At 40.0% G+C, this 22,101-nt stretch overlaps 2 protein-coding genes across 2 annotated transcripts in view; both read left to right on the forward strand.

Annotated features, from left to right (window-relative positions):
* Positions 1 to 22,101, forward strand: part of LOC110370302 (gamma-glutamylcyclotransferase) — an 84,702-nt gene that overhangs the window by 59,839 nt on the left and 2,762 nt on the right. The window lies entirely within an intron of this gene.
* Positions 16,440 to 19,237, forward strand: LOC135117044 (uncharacterized). The gene is made up of 2 exons (XM_064035390.1): positions 16,440 to 17,230; positions 19,022 to 19,237. The coding sequence occupies exon 1, from the start codon at positions 16,709 to 16,711 to the stop codon at positions 17,207 to 17,209; it is 501 nt and encodes a 166-aa protein (XP_063891460.1). The 5' UTR covers positions 16,440 to 16,708; the 3' UTR covers positions 17,210 to 17,230; positions 19,022 to 19,237.

Genomic DNA, 22,101 nt, shown 5'->3' on the forward strand with positions numbered 1-22,101 from the left:
GTGATTTTTTTGCTGGTATCTTTTTGGCAACACTGTTTTTGGTAGATCACGCGTGAATCGTGTCTTGTGTCATTGTGAAACTTGTTCAGTATGGTCTATAATTTAACCATGAATCAACTTACGAACGAACAACGCTTTGCAAATTATTGAATTTTACTATCAAAGACGACAATGTCTGAAACGTTACTGTGAATGGCGGGCGTTACCGTGTGATGATTGGCGATTTTTTTTTTGCCCAAAATGGAAGAATTGGACATGCCTGACATGTGGTACCACCAAGACGGTGCCACATGCCACACGGCACGCGAAACAATGGCCTAATTGAGAGCAGGCTTCGGTGAACAGTTTAACTCACGTTTTGGGCTCGTCATTTGGCCGCCTAGATCATGTGATCTAACGCCTTTGGACTATTTCTTGTGGAGCCAGAAACGATTGACGCACTGGGAGCCAATATTGAAGCATTTATTCGTAATATACTGGCTGATATGTTGGAGAGAGTGCCGTAATTGGGCCTTGCGAATGGGCCATCTAAACCGGAGCCGCGGCCAGCATTTGCATGAAATCATCTTCAAACATTAAATTATATTAATCGTTCCATCGATTCCAATAAAGATTTCATCAAAATTTTCAAGTTTTTTGTGTTTTTTTTGAAAATCAAATCCTATACCTCTTAAAAAATCACCCGTTATTTCTCTTATGCAGCTTCCTTTTTTGTCTTCTCCTTGATATACAACCTAATTGCTCCCTCTTCATAATAGAAGGAACCGTTTTATCTGCGCCTATTTTTAGTAGATATAACAACACTCTTAAACTAAATTTAATGTTCGCCGTTCATGAAATAATAAACCGCGTACAGTCCCCGTGGGAAATTAATGTTTTCATCAAACACCACGGAGTTTAAATATAAACCCCTCTTTTTTAATTTTACTTAGAACACACAAATATGTATATCCGCTCTCGTGCATGGGAAATAAGATTTTTATCAAGTTTTAATTACTGAGCGCGGGACTTTTCTAAATTAAGAAAAAATAAAGTTCGCACGTTAAACACCTCAGCAGATGAGGGTCAAAAGGAGTAACCAAGTAAAATGCTCCGTCATTTTTAATCCCGATTTTTTGCTTGTGAATAAAATGTTGACAACACTACCTTGTGTTATCGTGTGCTTTATGTTCAAGACATAAGGTTGAAATTCCTTTGGTTGGAAATGTTAAGGATGAATAAATATTGTTGTCGAGCTAGCGGTTGACACGCCTGGCCACCAGCAGACATTGCACCTGTAGAATGTGCCTATCGCGGCGAAAGATTCAAAAGCCGCGTCGCCCGTCCGACACTTTTTGGGGAAACCGAAAAAAATCCGACGTTATTTTAATTGACGTCGGGCCGTTTAAAAAAGAAACATTGAGTGAATTATTCGAAGGCTGCTACTGGAATGAGAAGTATTCGGACCGCGTCCCCTTTAATGGTATGCAAATAATTCAATGTGACAGTTTCGAGTTGAACCTATTGTGGTTTTTACTTTTTTTCGTTTTATTAGTCGCCGGCTGTGGCAGGTTTAACACGTTTTATTTGCTAGTGTTAGAAGATCATATCATTTGTTTACTCAAGCACATTTGAATTTATCTCATCCATTTCACAAAATAAAACTGCGTTATTCCATTTCATTATGTACGTTTTCTTCTCGACAGAAAATGAAGATACTATACAGGTGCGTCGAAAGTACATAAAGAAAGTAACTGTGCGGGACGGACGTAGCTCAGAAGCAGGTACTATGGGGTGGCTTCGAGACGTTGACGCCCCGTCGGTCGCTGGTTCTTGGACGTCTGGGCGAGTGGACTGTATTTACGATGTGGCGAGAAACAGGAATTTCAGAAACAAGAATACGTTTAGACGGGTTTTAGACTTTTCTGCTGCTATAGGTTCAGGGATGCCGGTGAAATAATAAGTCTTCATATATTTTTCAGGAGTCTTGAAGGGACGAGCTTCGACGTACTTACCATACTACAATTACACTATTTACTTTTCACTATTTACTTGTTATTATACTATCAAAAATCTATACCGATGACTACGATTTGTACGGCGGCGCTTGCGCACCGAATGAGCTCGAAACTTTACCGTGACGAGCACCTCGATTTCTCGTCCCTCCGACCAACTCAGTTTTATTGACCTTTCAATTTAACAGCCGTATTACAAACAATTGGTACATGATATCATTGCAGGACACATAGCGTCAGACGCCCCATGACGTGCGCTACTGAACTATACCACACACACCCTGCATACCTTAAGGGCTGAAATACTATAACCGAATAACTATAAAAAACTATGTGAAATCGGCCCTTAGGTGGAGACTATCTTGAGATAAAAAACAAACTATGGGGGTTATCTCAATACGAAAGGTAGTGTGTGTTAGGGCATTTCATGGGCTATCTGGCGATAGTAATCCTAACAATGTGACCTAAGCCCTAGTATTGTTAATTTGCATGTGAAATGAAAGTCAAAGCACAGACATTATTTATTGTTCTATAACTTAAACTATTGACAATATTTCTATAAATTAAGTTGTTTTCTATACAATAAGACCTAGGCTTTCAGTTAAACACTATTTCACTAATGAAAGTCTAGGATTTTTGCTATCGAGAAATGTTTACATGGGTAAATCAGGCCTTAAACGGCAGAACTATTAGGTTAATTATACATAATTAGGTAGGTTAAGGTTACCGCTACAAAACTATTACAATTTGGTATCAAAAAACACTATAATTTACAAATTAAAGCACTATCAAAATCTGAACAGAATTCTATAACAATTTAGAAGGAGGGTGCACGTGAAAAACATACCTTGGCGCGGCTCACGGCACTTTTTGCTCATTACCCTCATCACAAAATTGTTAGAGTATAAATAGTTACGCGCATACACGAACACTCAGGCATTATGATTTTGCACTCGCGGCGCACGGATGCGTCTGTCGCGAACATCTCTCCCGCCGTGCGGCAGAGCGTAGGCACTATCACTTTCACTTTCACTTTCACTATCACTATTTAGTCTATTAAATGATGACACGATGACACGATGACACGATGTAGGGACTCGAAGCGTTGACCCGTAGCGATGACTCGTGGCTCTGGCTCGCAGCGATGCCGCATCTCCGGTGAGCGACGGCGCGGCGATAGCGCGAGGGCGCCGCGACGCCGGTGATGCCGCACTGCCCGGTTACTTAGGCAGCGGCACGAGTTTCTTCGTCGGACGCTTTAGTATGCCACCTGCGGTGCGCACGTCAGCGGTCCGAACTTCACCATCAGCGCCCGGGTAGACGGCCACAACCCGGCCTCGCGGCCAAGTGTTGCGAGGCAGGTTGCCGTCGGCGATGAGGACGGGGTCGCCCAGCTGCAGCGCGGGGCCGCGGGCGTGCGGCTCCCGCCGGTATTGGAGCTCGGGCAGGTACTCGCGCACCCAGCGGCGCCAGAACATGTCGGCGAGTATCTGGGCGCGCCGCCAGTGCTTCTTGCTGTCGATGTCTCGCTCGTCGAACGTGCCGGGGCTCGGCAGGCGTGCCGAGCCGCCCAGCAGGAAATGGTTCGGTGTGATGGACTCGTCGTCGTCGCCGCTCACAGATACGTGGGTGAGCGGCCGGCTGTTGACGACGTACTCGACCTCGCAGAGCAGCGTCGCGAGGACCTCCTCGCGTGGGTGGCGCTCGTGCAGCGTGGCGCCTAGCGCGGTCTTAACGCACCGCACTAAGCGCTCCCAGGCGCCTCCCATGAAAGGCGCGGAAGGCGTGATGAAGCGCCAGGCGATGCCGCGTCGGCTGGCCTCCTCCTGCCAGGCCTCACGCAGCTCACGGTCGGCACCGTGCATGTTGGTGCCGTTGTCGGAGTAGATTTCGGTGGGACAGCCGCGTCGCGCTGCGAACCTGCGCAGCGCCAACACAGCTGAGTCCGCGCTGAGGCTGTGCGCGATCTCCAGATGAACTGCCCTCGTCGTGAGACACGTGAACAGCGCCACGTATCGCTTGTGATGCTGACGACCGACGGTGACTGACAGCGGGCCGAAATAATCAAGCCCGGTGTATGTGAACGGCCTGCGGTGATGAGCTAGGCGTGTCTTCGGGTGGTCGCCGGTTGCCGGCGTCGGCGCGCGCGCGACGTATGCGGCAGTGCAGGCAGCGCGCGATAACTTGCTTGACTGTCGGGCGCAGGCGCACAATCCAGTAGTGCTGTCTGACCTCATTCACGACGAGCTCGGTGCCGCTGTGTTGTAGGCTACGGTGCGTCCAATCTATATATAGCTGTGTAATACGGTGATCGCCGTCTAACACAGGTGGACTCTTCACGCTTTTAGCGACTTTGTCTACAGCAGCTATGCGGCTTCGCAGTACTATAACTCCGTCGTTTAGTTCTATGCGCAGCGGGTACAGCCGGCTACTACTTGCGACTGTTTTGTTGCTCTCGAGACTGGCTATTTCTTGTTTAAAGGCTTCTTGTTGTACCACACGAACTAACAGCTTCTCTGCTCTTTGAATATATGTCGCGTCCAATATAATAAACTTGCGTGTGTATATTTGGGCGCGCGCAGCTTCGGCGGGCGCGCGGGGCGCTCGCACCGCTCTCGACCAATCAGGATCGTTTTCTTTGTTTTTCTTTGTTCTTTTGTAGAACGTTTTTTCTGTATGTTGTTTTTTACACAACGCTATAAACTGTAGTACTCTGGCTGTGGTGCGCAGCAATCGTTCCCATCTTGAAAATCGAGCGGGGTCGGGGACGACGTCTATGAGGTTTGCTGCGCCCGCTTGTATGAGCGTGACTGTTTTTTCCTCGCCTGTCGGTTGACTGTCAGCTGGTGACTCGGTCGGCCATGTCGATGGGTCGTCGTAGAGGAACTTAGGGCCGCGGTACCACTCGTGGTCGGTATGAAAATGCGTCGGGACGTCGCGGGTGGCGGCGTCGGCTATGTTGCTTTTTGTAGGCACCCAGCGCCACTCTTCGACTCTGCTGTTTTCCTCCATGGCGGCCAAGCGATGTGCGACGAATGGCTTGTCTATGTTTTCCTCGGCGCTATTCAGTTGATTGACGTAGTGCACCTGCTGTTCCTGCGTCCTAGTGCGGGCACCGTGCAGCACCCAGCCCAATGGAGTTAACGATGCTATCGGCTGATGCTGGGGCCCTCTTCTGATGTCTGTTGCTAGGAGCAGATGCCAGTTGTCTTGCCCGATGATAATCTTCGGCGTCCCTGCGTTGTACGTCAGCTGATCTGCCAGGTCAAACAGGTGCTTGCAGTCAGCGATGTCATCCTTGCTGATTGACTGCGGCGACAGGTGCAGGCGTGGTATGGTGCGCGCCCTGAAGGGTATCTTCTTCCTATGGCAGGTCGATAGCGTGAGGTCAACTCTCTTCGACGTGGGCGTGTCGATAGTCACGTCGCTGATGGCGCCTATTTTCATCGGCTCGACTGGTCCCTCTGCACCGATCATGTCTGCCAGCTCTTCGTCAATCAGTGACACGGTTGAGCCGTCATCCAGCAGTGCGTAGGTGCGCACTTCTCCCGCCGGTCCGGACAGTTGCACCGGAACGATTTTCAGGAACGCTTGATTTGTGTGGTTGCGTGAACTTGCGACTATTTCTTGCGCTTCTTGTGCAACTTCAGTAGTGCTCGCCTTCTTCTTGTAGTGAAGCAGATGATGGTGTGATGCTGTGCAGCCCTCGATTCCACATCTCTTCTTCTGACATCTGTGTCCGTGCTGACGATGGCGGAGGCAGCGGAAGCACATGTTGTGCTGCTTGGCTAGTTCCCACTTCTTGTCCGCAGAAGCCTTCACGAACTTGTGGCAGTCTAGCGATCGGTGTCCATCCATCTCGCAGATGCGGCACTTCGATGCGGGCTTGTTGTCTATAGTGGTGTGTGTTCTCTGCGTCACACGTCTAAGGCCAGTAGCTTCACTGATGTTTTCAGGCGGTGCAAACGCGCTGCAGTAGCGAGCTTGTTCGGTGATGAAGTCGCTGAAGAGACCCAAGTCCGGCGTCGACTGGTACTTCTCAGTGTATGTCTTGTACCACTGTACACGTAGCGAGTTCGGCAGCTTCTCTGTGAGGATGCGCATAAGCTCGGCGTTCATGAGGTAGTGTTCCTTTTTCAGCGCTCGCAGTGTGACGATGCCACTTCGTACACGGCTGGCGAAAGTGCAGATGTCCTTCGGTGCTTCTCCGCAGCGTGGCAGCCCGCGCAGTCTGTCTGTCTCCGCTTGCGCTATTGAGTCGGGGCGGCCAAACTGAAGCTCCAGCTCCTTCATGATGTCATCCGGCCTGGCGTTGCCGATAAGCTCGGAACTAACTGTATCAAGCGCTCTTCCTCGCAGGCTTCTTCTCAGCCTCGCCGTATTTTCCACATCGTTGAAATATGGTCGCGTTGTCTCATAGATGGCGCGGAACGATAGCCATTCTGTATGCAATCCACTAAAGTTCGGCAGCGTCATGATGACTTTCGATGCAGCAGGGTTGTGGTACACCGGTTTCTCTTCGCTTCTATTGCCGGCTAGCGATGCGATGGCGGAGGTGAGTTCCGTGATAAACGGACGGAGCCCTTCACCCCCTACAGTATCTTCAACTGGTTTCTTCATTGATGGAAGGGCTTCAGTATCTATGGTCTTCGAGGGGGGGGGTTCTGGATTGTCCAGGGTACCCCGCAGTCTATGTCCTCCCTCGGCGGCGGCGTCTCTTCCAGGAGCAGTACTTATTCCACGCAGGACCGGATTCACTATAACCGCGGAGGGGGGGGGCTCGGGCAGGTCCAGAGTATCTGGTGGTCTATGTCCTCCCTCAGCGGCGGCGTCCTGCGGGTCTGGTTCCGGAGCTTCCTCCAACCAGGAACGGATGTACTCTTCATTGGAATTTCTATCATCCATATAATCGTCGTCCGATTCTTCCTCGGCCCTCTGAAGTGCTATTTGCGCTAGCTCCAACTTAATCTTCAATAAGTCTTCACGCGCATTTCTAATTTTTCTATTTGATGCCGTCGATCTGTGCGACGGTGCCTTAAGTTCGGTACGGGCGTCAACCCGGGTAGTCAACGGTACAGCTCGGTTGTATGTCTTGTCGCAAGCCTTCAGTGTTCCTCCTGAACTATATTCTTCAGCACTGGTTCCAGGCGGCCTCAGTGATGACGACGCTTCAGTCTGCATCAACGACGACGGCGCTGGTCGCTCTTCACCCCTCGCGGGGTAGGGGGCGCGGTCGGTCTTCACCCTGCGGGGCAGGGGGCAGGGCGGCGCCTCACTTCCCCTCAGCTGCGGGGCAGGGTGGTCTTCACCCCTCGGGGAGGGGCTGCTCACTCCCCTCAGTGGTGGTTGGAGAGAACGGCGGCTGGTCGTGCACGATGGGGGGTGTGCGGCGGCCCGGTCTGGCGTCGATGATCCAGGCTTGAGCGGCTCTTCCTTGCGATCTTGTCACAGGCATACTTGTTGTTTACAACTCTTCAGTATCTTCAGCTGAAGTTCCTGGCTCGCTTCCCAGGCGATCCGGGTCGCAAGGACCAAACGGATGTGCGGGACGGACGTAGCTCAGAAGCAGGTACTATGGGGTGGCTTCGAGACGTTGACGCCCCGTCGGTCGCTGGTTCTTGGACGTCTGGGCGAGTGGACTGTATTTACGATGTGGCGAGAAACAGGAATTTCAGAAACAAGAATACGTTTAGACGGGTTTTAGACTTTTCTGCTGCTATAGGTTCAGGGATGCCGGTGAAATAATAAGTCTTCATATATTTTTCAGGAGTCTTGAAGGGACGAGCTTCGACGTACTTACCATACTACAATTACACTATTTACTTTTCACTATTTACTTGTTATTATACTATCAAAAATCTATACCGATGACTACGATTTGTACGGCGGCGCTTGCGCACCGAATGAGCTCGAAACTTTACCGTGACGAGCACCTCGATTTCTCGTCCCTCCGACCAACTCAGTTTTATTGACCTTTCAATTTAACAGCCGTATTACAAACAATTGGTACATGATATCATTGCAGGACACATAGCGTCAGACGCCCCATGACGTGCGCTACTGAACTATACCACACACACCCTGCATACCTTAAGGGCTGAAATACTATAACCGAATAACTATAAAAAACTATGTGAAATCGGCCCTTAGGTGGAGACTATCTTGAGATAAAAAACAAACTATGGGGGTTATCTCAATACGAAAGGTAGTGTGTGTTAGGGCATTTCATGGGCTATCTGGCGATAGTAATCCTAACAATGTGACCTAAGCCCTAGTATTGTTAATTTGCATGTGAAATGAAAGTCAAAGCACAGACATTATTTATTGTTCTATAACTTAAACTATTGACAATATTTCTATAAATTAAGTTGTTTTCTATACAATAAGACCTAGGCTTTCAGTTAAACACTATTTCACTAATGAAAGTCTAGGATTTTTGCTATCGAGAAATGTTTACATGGGTAAATCAGGCCTTAAACGGCAGAACTATTAGGTTAATTATACATAATTAGGTAGGTTAAGGTTACCGCTACAAAACTATTACAATTTGGTATCAAAAAACACTATAATTTACAAATTAAAGCACTATCAAAATCTGAACAGAATTCTATAACAATTTAGAAGGAGGGTGCACGTGAAAAACATACCTTGGCGCGGCTCACGGCACTTTTTGCTCATTACCCTCATCACAAAATTGTTAGAGTATAAATAGTTACGCGCATACACGAACACTCAGGCATTATGATTTTGCACTCGCGGCGCACGGATGCGTCTGTCGCGAACAGTAACGTTGTAGGATTCGAAAATCAAATTAAAGTCTGCAGAACTAAATAAACGTAAAACAAATAACAACAATAAAATAAATAAGTCATCTACGATAATCGATAAAACAACTTTAACGACTCCCATATTCCAAACTCTTAATACAATTCCATTTTATTGAGCGGAATTAATAACCAGAAATATTACATATTAGTTTACTATAGCCGTAGAAGTTAATGCAACAAATAAAAGAGAATTGTCGTTTTTATTATTATAAGGATATATTATTGTTGAGTATACCATACGGCCGAGTGGGTATAATCTCGTCCAAGTATTAAGAAAGTTATACGAATCTTAAGGGTGAGACGGGAAACTTGGTTCAGTACTGATATTGCGTCCACAAAAACTTTTGGCTATGATAAGTTTTTTGTTTTGATATAAGTGATTCTATACATATAAACAAACTGATATAGCAATTAATATATTAATGAGTAATATAAAAGGAATTTAAATGGAATTATTTCTGTTTTAAATTCGTGCAATTCAATTTTCATAGTTTAAAGAAATGGTTTCAGAACACGCGACAAATGCTATAATTTTCAAATGTCGACACTTTGGAATTTCATTTCATTATGAATAAACCAAACATAGCAATGTGGCAAAATGCAAACTGTAAAAGTGTTTATATTTATTTTAATTGCCTACCTATATTCCAAAAAAATATCCAAGAAGATAAATACGTTTGATTAAAAGAAAAAATCTGAAGTAGCAAAACTGCAGACATAGTAATATAGTTAAAGTTGCACCGTTCCACGCACTGCGCCCGTTTTGTCTGTCGCAACTGAACCAGAAACTCCAAGGGAAAACTTTTAATAGTTTTTCTTTATTCAATCAACATATTTTCGCTCTTGGACACTTCTCTCGTTTGCCAACAATTTGTTTCGGCTACTTTTTTTCTAGACGTTCACTAACTCACGGCGCTCCTGACAAATTTGATCTCGAGGGTGCTCTATAAAGTTTTTTCCTTTGCCTGATCTGGTCTAGACAGAATATTTTATACGGTGATAGATATATTTTTTGTATGTCTTTTACGGTCAATAAGTTTCTGATTTTCGATACTCTAATTTGAAGTTTATTTCTGGATTTTTAAGTCACTGTTTAAAAAGTGCACTATAAATCCAAAAGTATGTCATATTTATCAAATATTAAGAGCGAAGCTAAATATTATATAAGCGGAACGGTTACGGTAATTTTCCACACTAATTTTAAGCTCCGGTGACTTTCGTCACATCGTTATGAGATCCAATAATTGGTGTGTAGGTGTTAATACGGTACGGAAAAACGAATTGAACATGCGGAATTTCAACACCTGTTTCCGTAGTTTGTGATATGCCAGTTTTTGCTAGCCATTTAATTATTTATTAGAATATATCCCGACATTAAATAGGTATTTTTTGACAAAAGAAGAAAAACAATATTTTTTATAATGCAGCGAGACCAGCTGACAAAGAAGACAATACGAAAATAAACCAAGTACAAAAAAAATATTTCAAACTCCATTAACAAGAATCGGATACTGTTATAAATTACACAAATCAGCAGTTTCACTAAGTTGCCGTCAATTCAGCGAAATATGAAGACAAATTACCTGGTGAAATAGTGCAATTGGAATTGAAAGAAGTAAAAATCAGCGTCGGATCGGCACTGTGGCCCGTGACTGAAATACCAAATGAGTAATTTCGAGATTCCTCGAATGTTCGTACAGCAAGAGCAAATGTCAGCTTCTAATAGCATTGCGAACATGATACGGACGCCGAAGTGCAATCGTAGTTGTTGGTTTGTTGCAAAAAGTTCACTAATGCTTGTTAGGATTTATTTTTCAATCTTGAACTTGGTTGGACTGAGTTTGTTGACGGGAACTGTTATAGATTATTTTGATGAAATAGATTATGTGCTATGGTGAATATGTTTTTGTGTAATAGGTAAAAAATACCAAAAATAAACAAGATAGGTTGATGACTTCATTTCTTGTCAAAGACAGAAAAAACAACTCTGCACCAGTGTGCCCCGTAATGAACTTTTTCGGAGCTATGTCGAAAATTAATGAAATTCCTACATAAGCCACTATTAGTTAGCTGTCAAACTCCGAAATCCTGAGCTCAAGAAAATGAATAATATTCAAATATGATGGATGCACTCCGAACATCTGTTTAGTGACGGTAAGCAAATAGCGGAACAGATTGTCACGAAATAACGAATTTCAGCAGAAAAAGTGATAGTTTGGAGGGAAAATGATTTATAATGTTATTTTGGATACGTTGGAATGTTTGTATAGAGACAAGGTAGTCACGGTTTTGGGTTACGTTACCGGCTATGTTTGATTTCTAAATACATTAGCGAACTTCTTGGTCCGTTGGCTTCATCTTTTGTCGTTTGGTCAGGATTTTTTTTAATATGAACATCGTCCATATTACTCTATAGAAGTACGTTTTGGTTCAAAATTTATTGTGCATTTATTACATTTATTATATTTCATTTTGTATTTCCTAGGCACTCCTCAGTTATTTTAGAATCTTCACGTAAAAGGACCAAGTTTGTTTTAATACCTAAAAGCAATACTTTGTCATTCTGCATATAGTATTCGTGTTCATAGGTAAGATTTTGTTTACAAACATTTAAAAGGCCAGTCGGAAAGCATCAAATGTATAAAACCTACTTTTTAGTGGCGCCTTTGTTATTGGAATCGACAATCGGCCGCTGTTGCTGCACAGGAGTGAACAAGCTAAAATAAAGTATACTCGTACTTTTTATTTTGAACTCTGATACCAAATATCCGAGTATTATTCCCGGCTTCCGAGTATTTGACAGTTTTGGAGTGCTATGAAAAAAAATCTTGACAGTCAATTTCTGCAAATATGTTTAGCTGAGTAAATACAGTAAGTATGTTGTCTCTAATCTTGTAATCCTAACACAATAATAATTTATAGCTTCACTACCATTAACTTTCGTATCTCCCCTTTATACTCTACGTATATCTATATAATAGTACAGATTCCGATGTATATCTAAAGTCCACACGTGCCCTGATGTCACACGACAAGTCGTCGGATTTGTTGAACAAGTATCAGATTACTTTCAGCCACTGTATGCGTTGCATCAAGTCTGATTAAACTTGTTCCAATCCAAAACGGTTGCCGTATAAAGAATAAACTAATGGACTCTGACAGTTTGTTTAGTTTTTACCAGATTCCCAGTATTTGAGTTTTCACGTAAATAAATTGTAGACTGAATGTTCTTCGGCTTTGTAATGGATAAAGTTTTTAATAAAGGAATTTTGGGGAGGTCTTTTTTCGACTGCTGTCTTTTTCTGACGTTTGAGTTTCTGTAGACAACGTTTAGCATCGTACCTCTTTTGTTTTTTACAATACTAAAAATATTCCATTTAAAACCCAGACGTTCTAAAAAATATGTTTATATATTATCCAGTTCTAATATTTTATCATTTGATTTTAGTATAATTTGATCATATTTCAATTTTTATCGAAACAAAGATCGATGCTAAATTGTTATTGACATTGACAGTTGTTGAATAACACAGCAGTTATTAAATATGGAACTGCAAAACAAAGACATTTTTTATTTAAATGAAGTAAAATAAATATAGGCGATATTGTCGGCTGTCTGTTTATATTAATTAACATATGAATATCGAATTATATTTCAAGAGATTGACGCAATAATATAAAATTGGAATTTAAATTCATTGTGACAGAGAATAACTTTTATGATAATTTTAGTATTTTTACGATATTTCATGCTGTCTAGCTACTGAATGATCAGAATGACATTTAAATGTCGTAAAACTTAACAACTTTAGAGTTATTTATGGTAAGTTTGTGCTTCATCTATTGATATTGTTGAATCGATGTTTAGTTTGCATTATTTATTCTTGCTTTATAAGTTAAAAATCGTTTTGATATGAAAATATAATAAACAGATATTTTATATTAACGTCTCATAAGTTAGTTAAAACTTTTATTATAATTGTCTGTTTACGTAGGAATTTTGAATTACGTTTCTTTATTAAATTGGCATAAATTCATCGCTATTTTATTTGCTAACAGAAGGTAGAGAATTTCTGCATTTTATAGTTACATCTCATTCTTCCGTGCGACTGAAACTCAAACAATACTTCACAAGGTCTCGCAAGCAGAACTCTATTTAAACTAAATCCACATTAAAATTTAAGCTCAAACTTTCTAGACTAACATATTTAACACTGTTTAAAATTAAAGCGTAATGTGTGAACCTAGAATATTTCGAATTTAGTTTGAAAACGACATAGTTTTAAACTTCTGAAAACTTCATCAATGTCGATGTTATAATTTCATCACTGTATGGTTACTAGCATCAGGCTTTGAAGGCTTGGCTGGAAATTCTGAATTTAAAAGGTAAAAATAAAAAGGCTCTCTATTCGGCCCAAATTGTGTACGAGAATAACCTAAGCGTAAACTTTTGGCGTTTTAACGAGTACCAGTATGGTAGCTTGAAATGATATGAAGCTGTTTGGTTTTGTTACTTTAGTTCTGCAATGAAAATATTTATTAGTTCTTTTTTTGTTTTTTGAGAACTTCCAAACTTTCCCTTATTCGAGGAATTATGCTGTGGCTAGCACAAATAGCATAAATCGCGTAAATAACAATGGAGACTACGTGAATTTTGCATGTGATATGATATGATAGCAGTACTCAAAGTATGGGTGGTCAATAAAGTCTTTCATCTGAACAAACATGTCATTGTACAAACACAGACAATGTTTACCGAGTTAAATTCAGCTGAAGATATAACCTAAATACTCTTCAGTATCTGCATAAACATTAAGTATCGAATCATCGATCTGAGAGACTTAACTTTTTGGCGTCCTTATTTCTATAAAGATAAAGTTCAAGATAGTAAATCAGTTGACCGTAGCGATATTTCGCATTAGTTCGAAGGCATGCGACCATTTGAGTAAATTGCCTCTCTATATGCAGAAAACGGGCAAGCCGATTTTCATTAAGCGCTTAGAAGCGGTCGGCTGACAAAGGTCGAGTGGTCGGTCCGATATTGTCAGAAAGGTTTCTGGACACGGTGCGACAATTGTTATTTTATGAAAAATGAATTCAAATAGTATCTACTTGGTTTAAGAATAAGTTTTTTGCAAATTGAAAAGAAATGAAAATAACACAGGCCACATTAAAAAAAATATATATAAAATTTTTGTAAAATGAAATGAATCAATAAGACTAATTTTCACTCTATTAAGTTTATGTGTTTCTTTAACATTTATTTTATATGAGAAGCATTAGATAATATTTTCTAAAAGTTTGACACAAAAAATATTACTAAATAATATGTCCCTACTTTTTAAAAGCATAATGGCTTAACTCACTTAACATGGACAGAACCAAATCTCCGGACGAGCTGTATAATTTTAGGTGTAATTAAGAAAGCGCTTAGGTGGCCGGTCCCTACTTGACCTACGATTAAACTGGTAAACTCCGTTTAAACAAATTATCCATGCAAAACTCTCGTTAAGCCAAGTGTTGTGAAGTGTACGTTAACTGGCGTTTAACTGAGCAATTCGTAGACATGTTGCATATTAATATGGCCATAAAATTATCTAAGCAGTGCAGGACATTGGTTTTATTCGTGTTTTCTGTTTTTATGCGTTCTCTGTGAATACATTTGAATAGAAATCAGGTGCTTGATAATGAAGAACTATTAACAATGTACACTTTTATGGGCTCATCATTGAAAGTACCAGTTTTACTCTTCAATGTTACTTTTACGGCATAGAAAATGAACAAGAAATATCCAATAATAATACGAAACTAAAATAACATCTACTTTTAGGAATCATGAATTTAGGCCTAAAATATTGTCGTCTACTCCAAATACAACATTAAATAGATATTCTGTATTTCCAAGGAGAGAGTATTTTTATTTAAGCCATACACATTAGGTAGGTAGACTACGTATATTTGTAACCCGGTTTTTTCAGCCTATTTATGTTTTGAGGTTTTCCGAATTACGTCTGGGTTCGTACAATCGTTTTTATTTAAGTTGTTGATAAGAGACCCATTTCTTACTCCTTTGGGAATATACGGTTTCCACGAGCGTCTATTATCATTTTAATTTGGCTACTTGATAAATAATAAAACCGTGGGCCACATGTTGTATTACGGAATAATACCACCCTTGTCATTTACCCGTGCCATTTAAAAAAGCCCACTTGAGGGGTTTGGTGGGCCCCATAAAATCATAACATGTATGAAGCGGTATGAACCGGTTCTATTACGTGCGTATGAATAAGCATTCAGGGTTATGTCACACCTTTCGATACTAATTTCACTGTTAACACAATAGGACCCTAAATCATGAATGAACATGAGTCTAGTATTAGCCGAGATGAAGGGTGAGAGTTTGGGCGCTTATAAAAAATCTGTGCATTGGATTTGCGAATGTGTGGTATAGAAATAATAATTATGTAGGCACGTGCCAATATTTTTAATAACTTAGTACCTACTTGAAAGTTTATAATTATATTATAACAGTTTTACAGATGTAAAGTATGTAACTAAGTATGAAGATATGACATACAATCTGGAACAATATGTATTTCAAACTTGTGGGTTAGTAGGTTTCACGTAATATTATGCTTCAGTGTTTCGTTCTCGAGATTAGATTAAAACACATGTAGTCACACACACAATGTCGCCACTATGCACTCAGTTTAAAGAAAAAAATAATAAAAAAATAAAATATTGTGGGTAGACTGCACTTCCCTATAGAATATTCCGTTCGGTTCGTCATTCACATTTCAGTGCTCCGCCACTTTGCATTATTAATCGTGTCAGTGTTATTTTTATCGGCAGTTTTAGGTTTTTTGTGTTCAAAATGCCGAAAAGAAAGCGTGGTGATTCAATAAGTTATATAAGAAAGAAAATTAAGAAGCTAGAAAAGAAGTTATTAAAAGGATGCCGCAGATCTTCGTCCAGTTCCGAGCAGTCGTCGTCAGAACCACAAGGTAAGGTTTATTCTGCAAATTTTACATGGATAAACGTTACAACGTATGAGTTGCAACTTATCCGTTTTAAACTCGGGTTCACGATGCAACGTTTAGAGTTCATCTTACCCGCTGTATCCGTACTTGTGTACATACACATTAAATTGGTTACCTGTTTAGGTATTTACCTAATTGTAGTTACATATTTTATCAAACTATGTTTCTTACTTAAATTGGGTTCACGATGTAACGTCTACGAGTTCATCTTACCCACGTTTTGTGTTTTTTCGTCCAAGTACCTCTCATGACGAATAAAACATTACCTGTTCAGGTACTTACCTACCTACCGTTAATTAATTATGATAATCGGAAGTTCCTTCCATTACTATCTACTTATTTAGTGCGTTATTTTTTGCACTACAAATAAGCTACCTAATTAGTTTTCCTTACGGGAATGATAATTATAGCAAGTTATAAAATCTGATTACAGATGACAAATTTATGGATTTGGAGAATCCTGCATATCCAGTAGTAGATCTAGATGAGCCGGTACCATCAACCAGCGCATCAAATATACCTGAGGTTACACAAGAACCTCCTCCCAATCGACGGCTGTTGAAGCCGGAATATTGAGATTGAGGATCATCAACCGGATTTAGATGAAACTGTCCTGCAAATATTAGGAACAGATCCGTTAACCACTACGAGTTTTGGTAAGGATATCCAGAAGGACCTAGCCACTCGTTATGAACACATAGCCACTTCTGGTTTGACGAAAGAACTCCGCAAGGAGCTTTTAGAATCTCACTTACCTCCAGCTAACTGTAAGCTGATTGACGCACCGTATCTTAATCCTGAGATTAAAGCTGCTGTCACGGACGTCATAGTGAAGCGGGACAAAGCTATGCAGGCGAAACAGAAACAGTTAGGCAGTGCTATCGCATGTCTAAGTGAAGCTATTACTATTCTTTTATCAAAAGAAACAAAAGATCCTAATATACTAAAATTACTCGTGGACGCAGGGCGCATTTTGTGCGACTGCCAACATAATGATTCTATCACTAGACGTAACTTCATTCTTGCTGTCTTGAAGAAAGAATTAAAAGATCAGATGCAACTGACCAAAATTGACAATCTTCTTTTTGGACAAGAGCTAGCCGACACATTAAAAACTGCCAAGGCAATAAATAGGTCAGGGGCTGAGCTGAAGTCTGTTCCGTTACCCAAACCTTCGAGCAAACCGAGACCTCCGCCTTCTACCAGGAATTTAAACTGGAAGGCTCCAGCCCCGAACCGCAGACCGACGGGGCCTCGGATAGCGAAGGAGTCTGCACCTTCAACGAAGCAACAGCACGCGCACTCGTCCAGAGGGTCGCGTCCGAGCAGCAGCCGCAGCCGCCAGTAGATACTACGGTAAATTTTGCCGGTAGGCTATGTCACTTTTTTAATCAATGGTCACAAATTACATCTGACCAAACAGTGCTGTCATGGATAAAAGGTTATGAAATTCCATTTGCACAAACTCCTTATCAATATAATATACCACCATCTAGAAGTTATTCACATGCAGAAGTACGTGAATTTGATCAAGCCATAGATAATTTATTATCTATAGGGGCCGTTTCAAAATGTCAACCTAGTACCGGCCAATTTATTTGAAGCATATTTTTAGTACCGAAACCAAACGGAAAAACACGTCTTATTCTAAATTTAAAAATTTTTAACAAATTTATTAATACAAAACATTTTAAATTAGAAGATCTTCGAACAATTATAAAGCTTATATCGAAAGATTGTTTTATGTCAACAATTGATCTTAAAGACGCATATTTTTTAATAAAAATTCACGACAATTCTAAAAAGTATTTAAGGTTTCAATGGAAAGACAACTTATACGAATTCAATGTTTTACCGTTTGGTCTCAATACTGCGCCGTATGTTTTTACTAAAATTATGAAACCAGTTGTCAAATTACTGCGTTGTGCTGGTTATTTGTCAACAATATATTTAGACGATCTATGTCTTATATCACATTCGTATAACGATTGTTATGATAATGTGACTACTACAAAACAATTACTTTGTTCTTTGGGCTTTATTATTAACGAATCAAAAAGTTGTATGATTCCAAGTAACACCTGTAGATTTTTAGGATTTGTTATAAATTCAAACACAATGGAAATCTGTTTACCTCCTGAAAAACGTTAGAAGATAAAAAATGAATTACTAAGATTTAAAAACATCAAAAGATGTAAAATTAGAGATTTTGCTCGTTTAGTAGGTCTTTTAACATCTGCTTGTCCAGCCATTGAATATGGCTGGCTATATACCAAGGAGTTTGAGAGATGTAAATTTCTAAGTCTAGAAGGCGATAATAATTATGAGAAGTTCATGACTGTATCACCTTCTTTAGGTCCAGATTTCAATTGGTGGATAAATTCTATCGATAACTCCGTCTGTAAAATTAAATTTGATGAACATAAATTAGAAATTCAGTCTGACGCCTCAACTACGGGATGGGGTGTAGCCTGTGCGGGAGAAACGGCAAGCGGTAGTTGGAGCCAGGAAGAAAGAAATGAACATATTAATTATTTAGAATTAATGGCTGCATTCATTGGGCTTAAAATTTTTGCTAAAAAATTATTCGGTTGTCAAATCATTCTACGAATTGACAATACTACAGCGATTTCATATATTAATCGCATGGGAGGCGTGCAGTTTCCGCATTTAACCAAACTTACCAAAGAAATATGGCAATGGTGTGAGGCTCGTAATCTGTTCATTTCTGCTTTATATATCCCATCAGTTGAGAACAGCATTGCCGATGCTGAATCGCGACGAGTCCACCCCGACATTGAATGGGAACTAGCAGACAGTGCCTTTCAAAAAATTGTAGAATGCTTTGGTCAGCCTAATATAGATATGTTTGCCAGCCGTATAAATAAAAAATGCCCTAATCACGTGTCATGGCACAAAGACCCTGACGCATATAGCATTAACGCATTTTCTTTATGTTGGTCTAAATGGTATTTTACGGTTTTCCCCCATTCTCAATCATTCTCAAAACATTGAGAAAGATCATTAGTGATAAAGCTAGAGGAATACTAGTCGTCCCTGCGTGGCCATCACAGCCGTGGTATCCCTTATTTAATAAGCTCCTAGAGAGCCAACCTTTGACATTTCATGCTTCTCAAGGATTGATAATTTCTCATTCCAGCAACCGTCAGATACACCAGCAGATTACCCTGGTTGCCGGAGTCTTGTGCGGGAATCTCTACTGAGAAGAAGTATTCCTCCTGCATCTGTTCACATCATGTTGGCATCACTATCGGAAAATTCCATCAAACAATATGACACTTGTTTGAAGAAATGGCATTTATTTTGTAAAGCCAACAATGTTAATATTTATGAGGCCTCTATCCCAAAAATTATTTATTTTTTACTGAGCTTTTCAATCCGGTGCTCAATATGGTACTCTGAACAGTTGCAGATCGGCTTTATCTTTAATCATTGGTCATCAAATCAGTGAAGATGATCGGGTAAAGAGATTCTTCAAAGGGTTATTTAGACTTCGGCCACCCTTACCCAAATACGATTCGACCTGGGATACCTCATTAGTTATAGAAGCATTGGCTAGCTGGGTGCCTAACGATAATTTACCTTTAGATAAAATTACAAGGAAATTGATTACTATATTGGCACTTGTTACAGCTCACAGAGTTCAAACCCTATCAAAAATTAAAATCGAGAATATTAGTTATTCATCCAATGAAATTCATATTAAAATTCCTGATTTAATAAAAACATCCAGTGTTAAATCAAAACAGCCAATGCTTGTCCTACCATACTTTAGGGAAAGACCCGAAGTATGTCCTGCTAAGTTACTAATTGATTACTTACATGTAACTGAACAATTACGTCATAATCATACCTTTCTCTTTATTAGCACCAAAAAACCACATGGTAAAGTTGGTGCTCAAACATTAAGTAGGTGGATAAAGAGTACTTTAGAGACCTGTGGAATTGACGTTTCCATTTTTTCCGCTCATAGTACCAGGCACGCCAGTACTTCCCGAGCTCATATTATGGGCGTCAATTTAGATTTAATAAGGAAAACTGCCGGATGGTCTGGCACATCTTCAACTTTTGGAAAATTTTATAATAGATCAGTTTCAAATGCTCCCAGAGAAACATTTGCTAGGAGTATCCTAATTGAGGATAATTCATAAATTATTCCCTATTTTTTGATTGTATAATTAAATAATCTATCTTTAAAACGATATTAAGTTGCGATATGAATAAATCGTTGTTAATTGTGTACCCTTCATTGTTAATAAAAAGATTAGACAATGAATCGGTTTTTTGGTTCTTCCAATAAAATTATGGATTCACCTGTCTTCCTATCCATTTCACAATTTCTTCTTTCTCTCAATATCTACATGTGTTTTAATCTAATCTCGAGAACGAAACACTGAAGCATAATTAATGATTAAACGAACTTACCTGTGAGTGAAGTTCTATCATAATTATGTGAGGTGTTTCGTTCGAAGAGATTAGAGTCCCGCCCTCCCTAAATTTACCCTCAAAATTGTGAAATCGATAGCATATTGTCTTATCTCTAAACTAAATGACGAACCGAACGGAATATTCTATAGGGAAGTGCAGTCTACCCACAATATTTTATTTTTTTATTATTTTTTTCTTTAAACTGAGTGCATAGTGGCGACATTGTGTGTGTGACTACATGTGTTTTAATCTAATCTCTTCGAACGAAACACCTCACATAATTATGATAGAACTTCACTCACAGGTAAGTTCGTTTAATCATTAATTATATGGAGAATTGGGTAACGGTGGATCTGATTGTTCGCCAGGTTTCTGATTGTTGATGTATGAATGACTTCCGTAACATGTAATTTGCATTTCTTCGTGCAATGCAGCATGCATTTAAGTACCATGAGATATACTATGATAAGCATAATAGATTTTACACTAAACATAATATATAGTTTTTATATAAAACTAATCACTATTTTGAAACCCATCAACTAAAACTTAATTCCCTTTTTAATTCCCACACTATCTAACCCACCACTTCAACTAACAACAACATCAGACCAACATTTGGTCAAAAACATCTCATCTAACTTGTCTATTTGAGGCCAATAAAATTTTTAGCAGATGTCCTCAAATGCACTCGACCGTATGTCATATCATGGGTAGGCCATGGCAAAAAATATTAGGGTATGGGACCACCAAGCAAGTCTAAGCCATGAAGATCCCTTAATAATCCATGACATTGTATATTGTGATCGTTGGATTTGAACGCGATATATCACTAATACCAAACATGTGGCGATGGCGGATGTGTCACGGGCAAGTTCATGAGATAGGAATGGAAATGGTATGATATGTGGTGTATGTAATTTGGTTAATGATGTTAGTGGGGATTTTGGTAATTTGTCGATTTTATTGTGAGTAAAATACGTATTATGCAGTCGTTGTATTGCGTATTTGTGCGTTGGGCCATATCATATTCTATACCTTTTGCTCTTAAATACCTACAGTGTATGTACGAAAAACTTTACGTAAAATATGTACCTAATAATAAAATTTAGTACGGTAGACTGCACATCAGTGGTAACTGTCATGCACCTTAACTCAATAGTAATAAGTACGATTTTCCTATAAAACTGTTACCACTGACCTGAAGTTGACTGTACATATTTGAAAAAAAAATCTTGGCCTTTCTATTTTGTAGTTTAAAGATAGCACCCACGTCCCACATAATAATCTATGTAATGCCTATTGTTTGGCAATTTATCGTAATTACAAGTCCTATTTGTATTTCGATGTACCAATGCCAATACAATGACGAGCGAATCTCAATATAACTGAAGTTATATTTACAAATCTCTTAGAGCTTTTAATAACAATTCCCAAGTTGATATGAATGCAAACACCACTGTCTTGTGTAAACAAAAATATTGTAGCTTACGAGCGGGAAAATCAGCTTTAGACGTATTTAGATTTCATTCAGAATTAGTTCAGGCTTTAACATCAGATAGTGTTTACGTAAGTTTGTATCTGAAACTAAATATTAGAGAGTATTTGTGTAAGATTACAAATCTTCTTTGTGGGATTTGTCTGTTCGCTCTGGTTGTCTGGTCTTAAACAAGCTTTCTTCATCATCATCATAGGAGCTAAATATAATTGAAAAAATCAATGTAAAAAGGAAGCATAGCCGTGTAATAAAAACTCTTTCAATTTGCTTTGGTGAGAGGTGATCACAAAGTT

The sequence above is a fragment of the Helicoverpa armigera genome, chromosome 7 (genome assembly GCF_030705265.1).
Source record: "Helicoverpa armigera isolate CAAS_96S chromosome 7, ASM3070526v1, whole genome shotgun sequence".
Lineage (NCBI taxonomy): Eukaryota > Metazoa > Arthropoda > Insecta > Lepidoptera > Noctuidae > Helicoverpa > Helicoverpa armigera.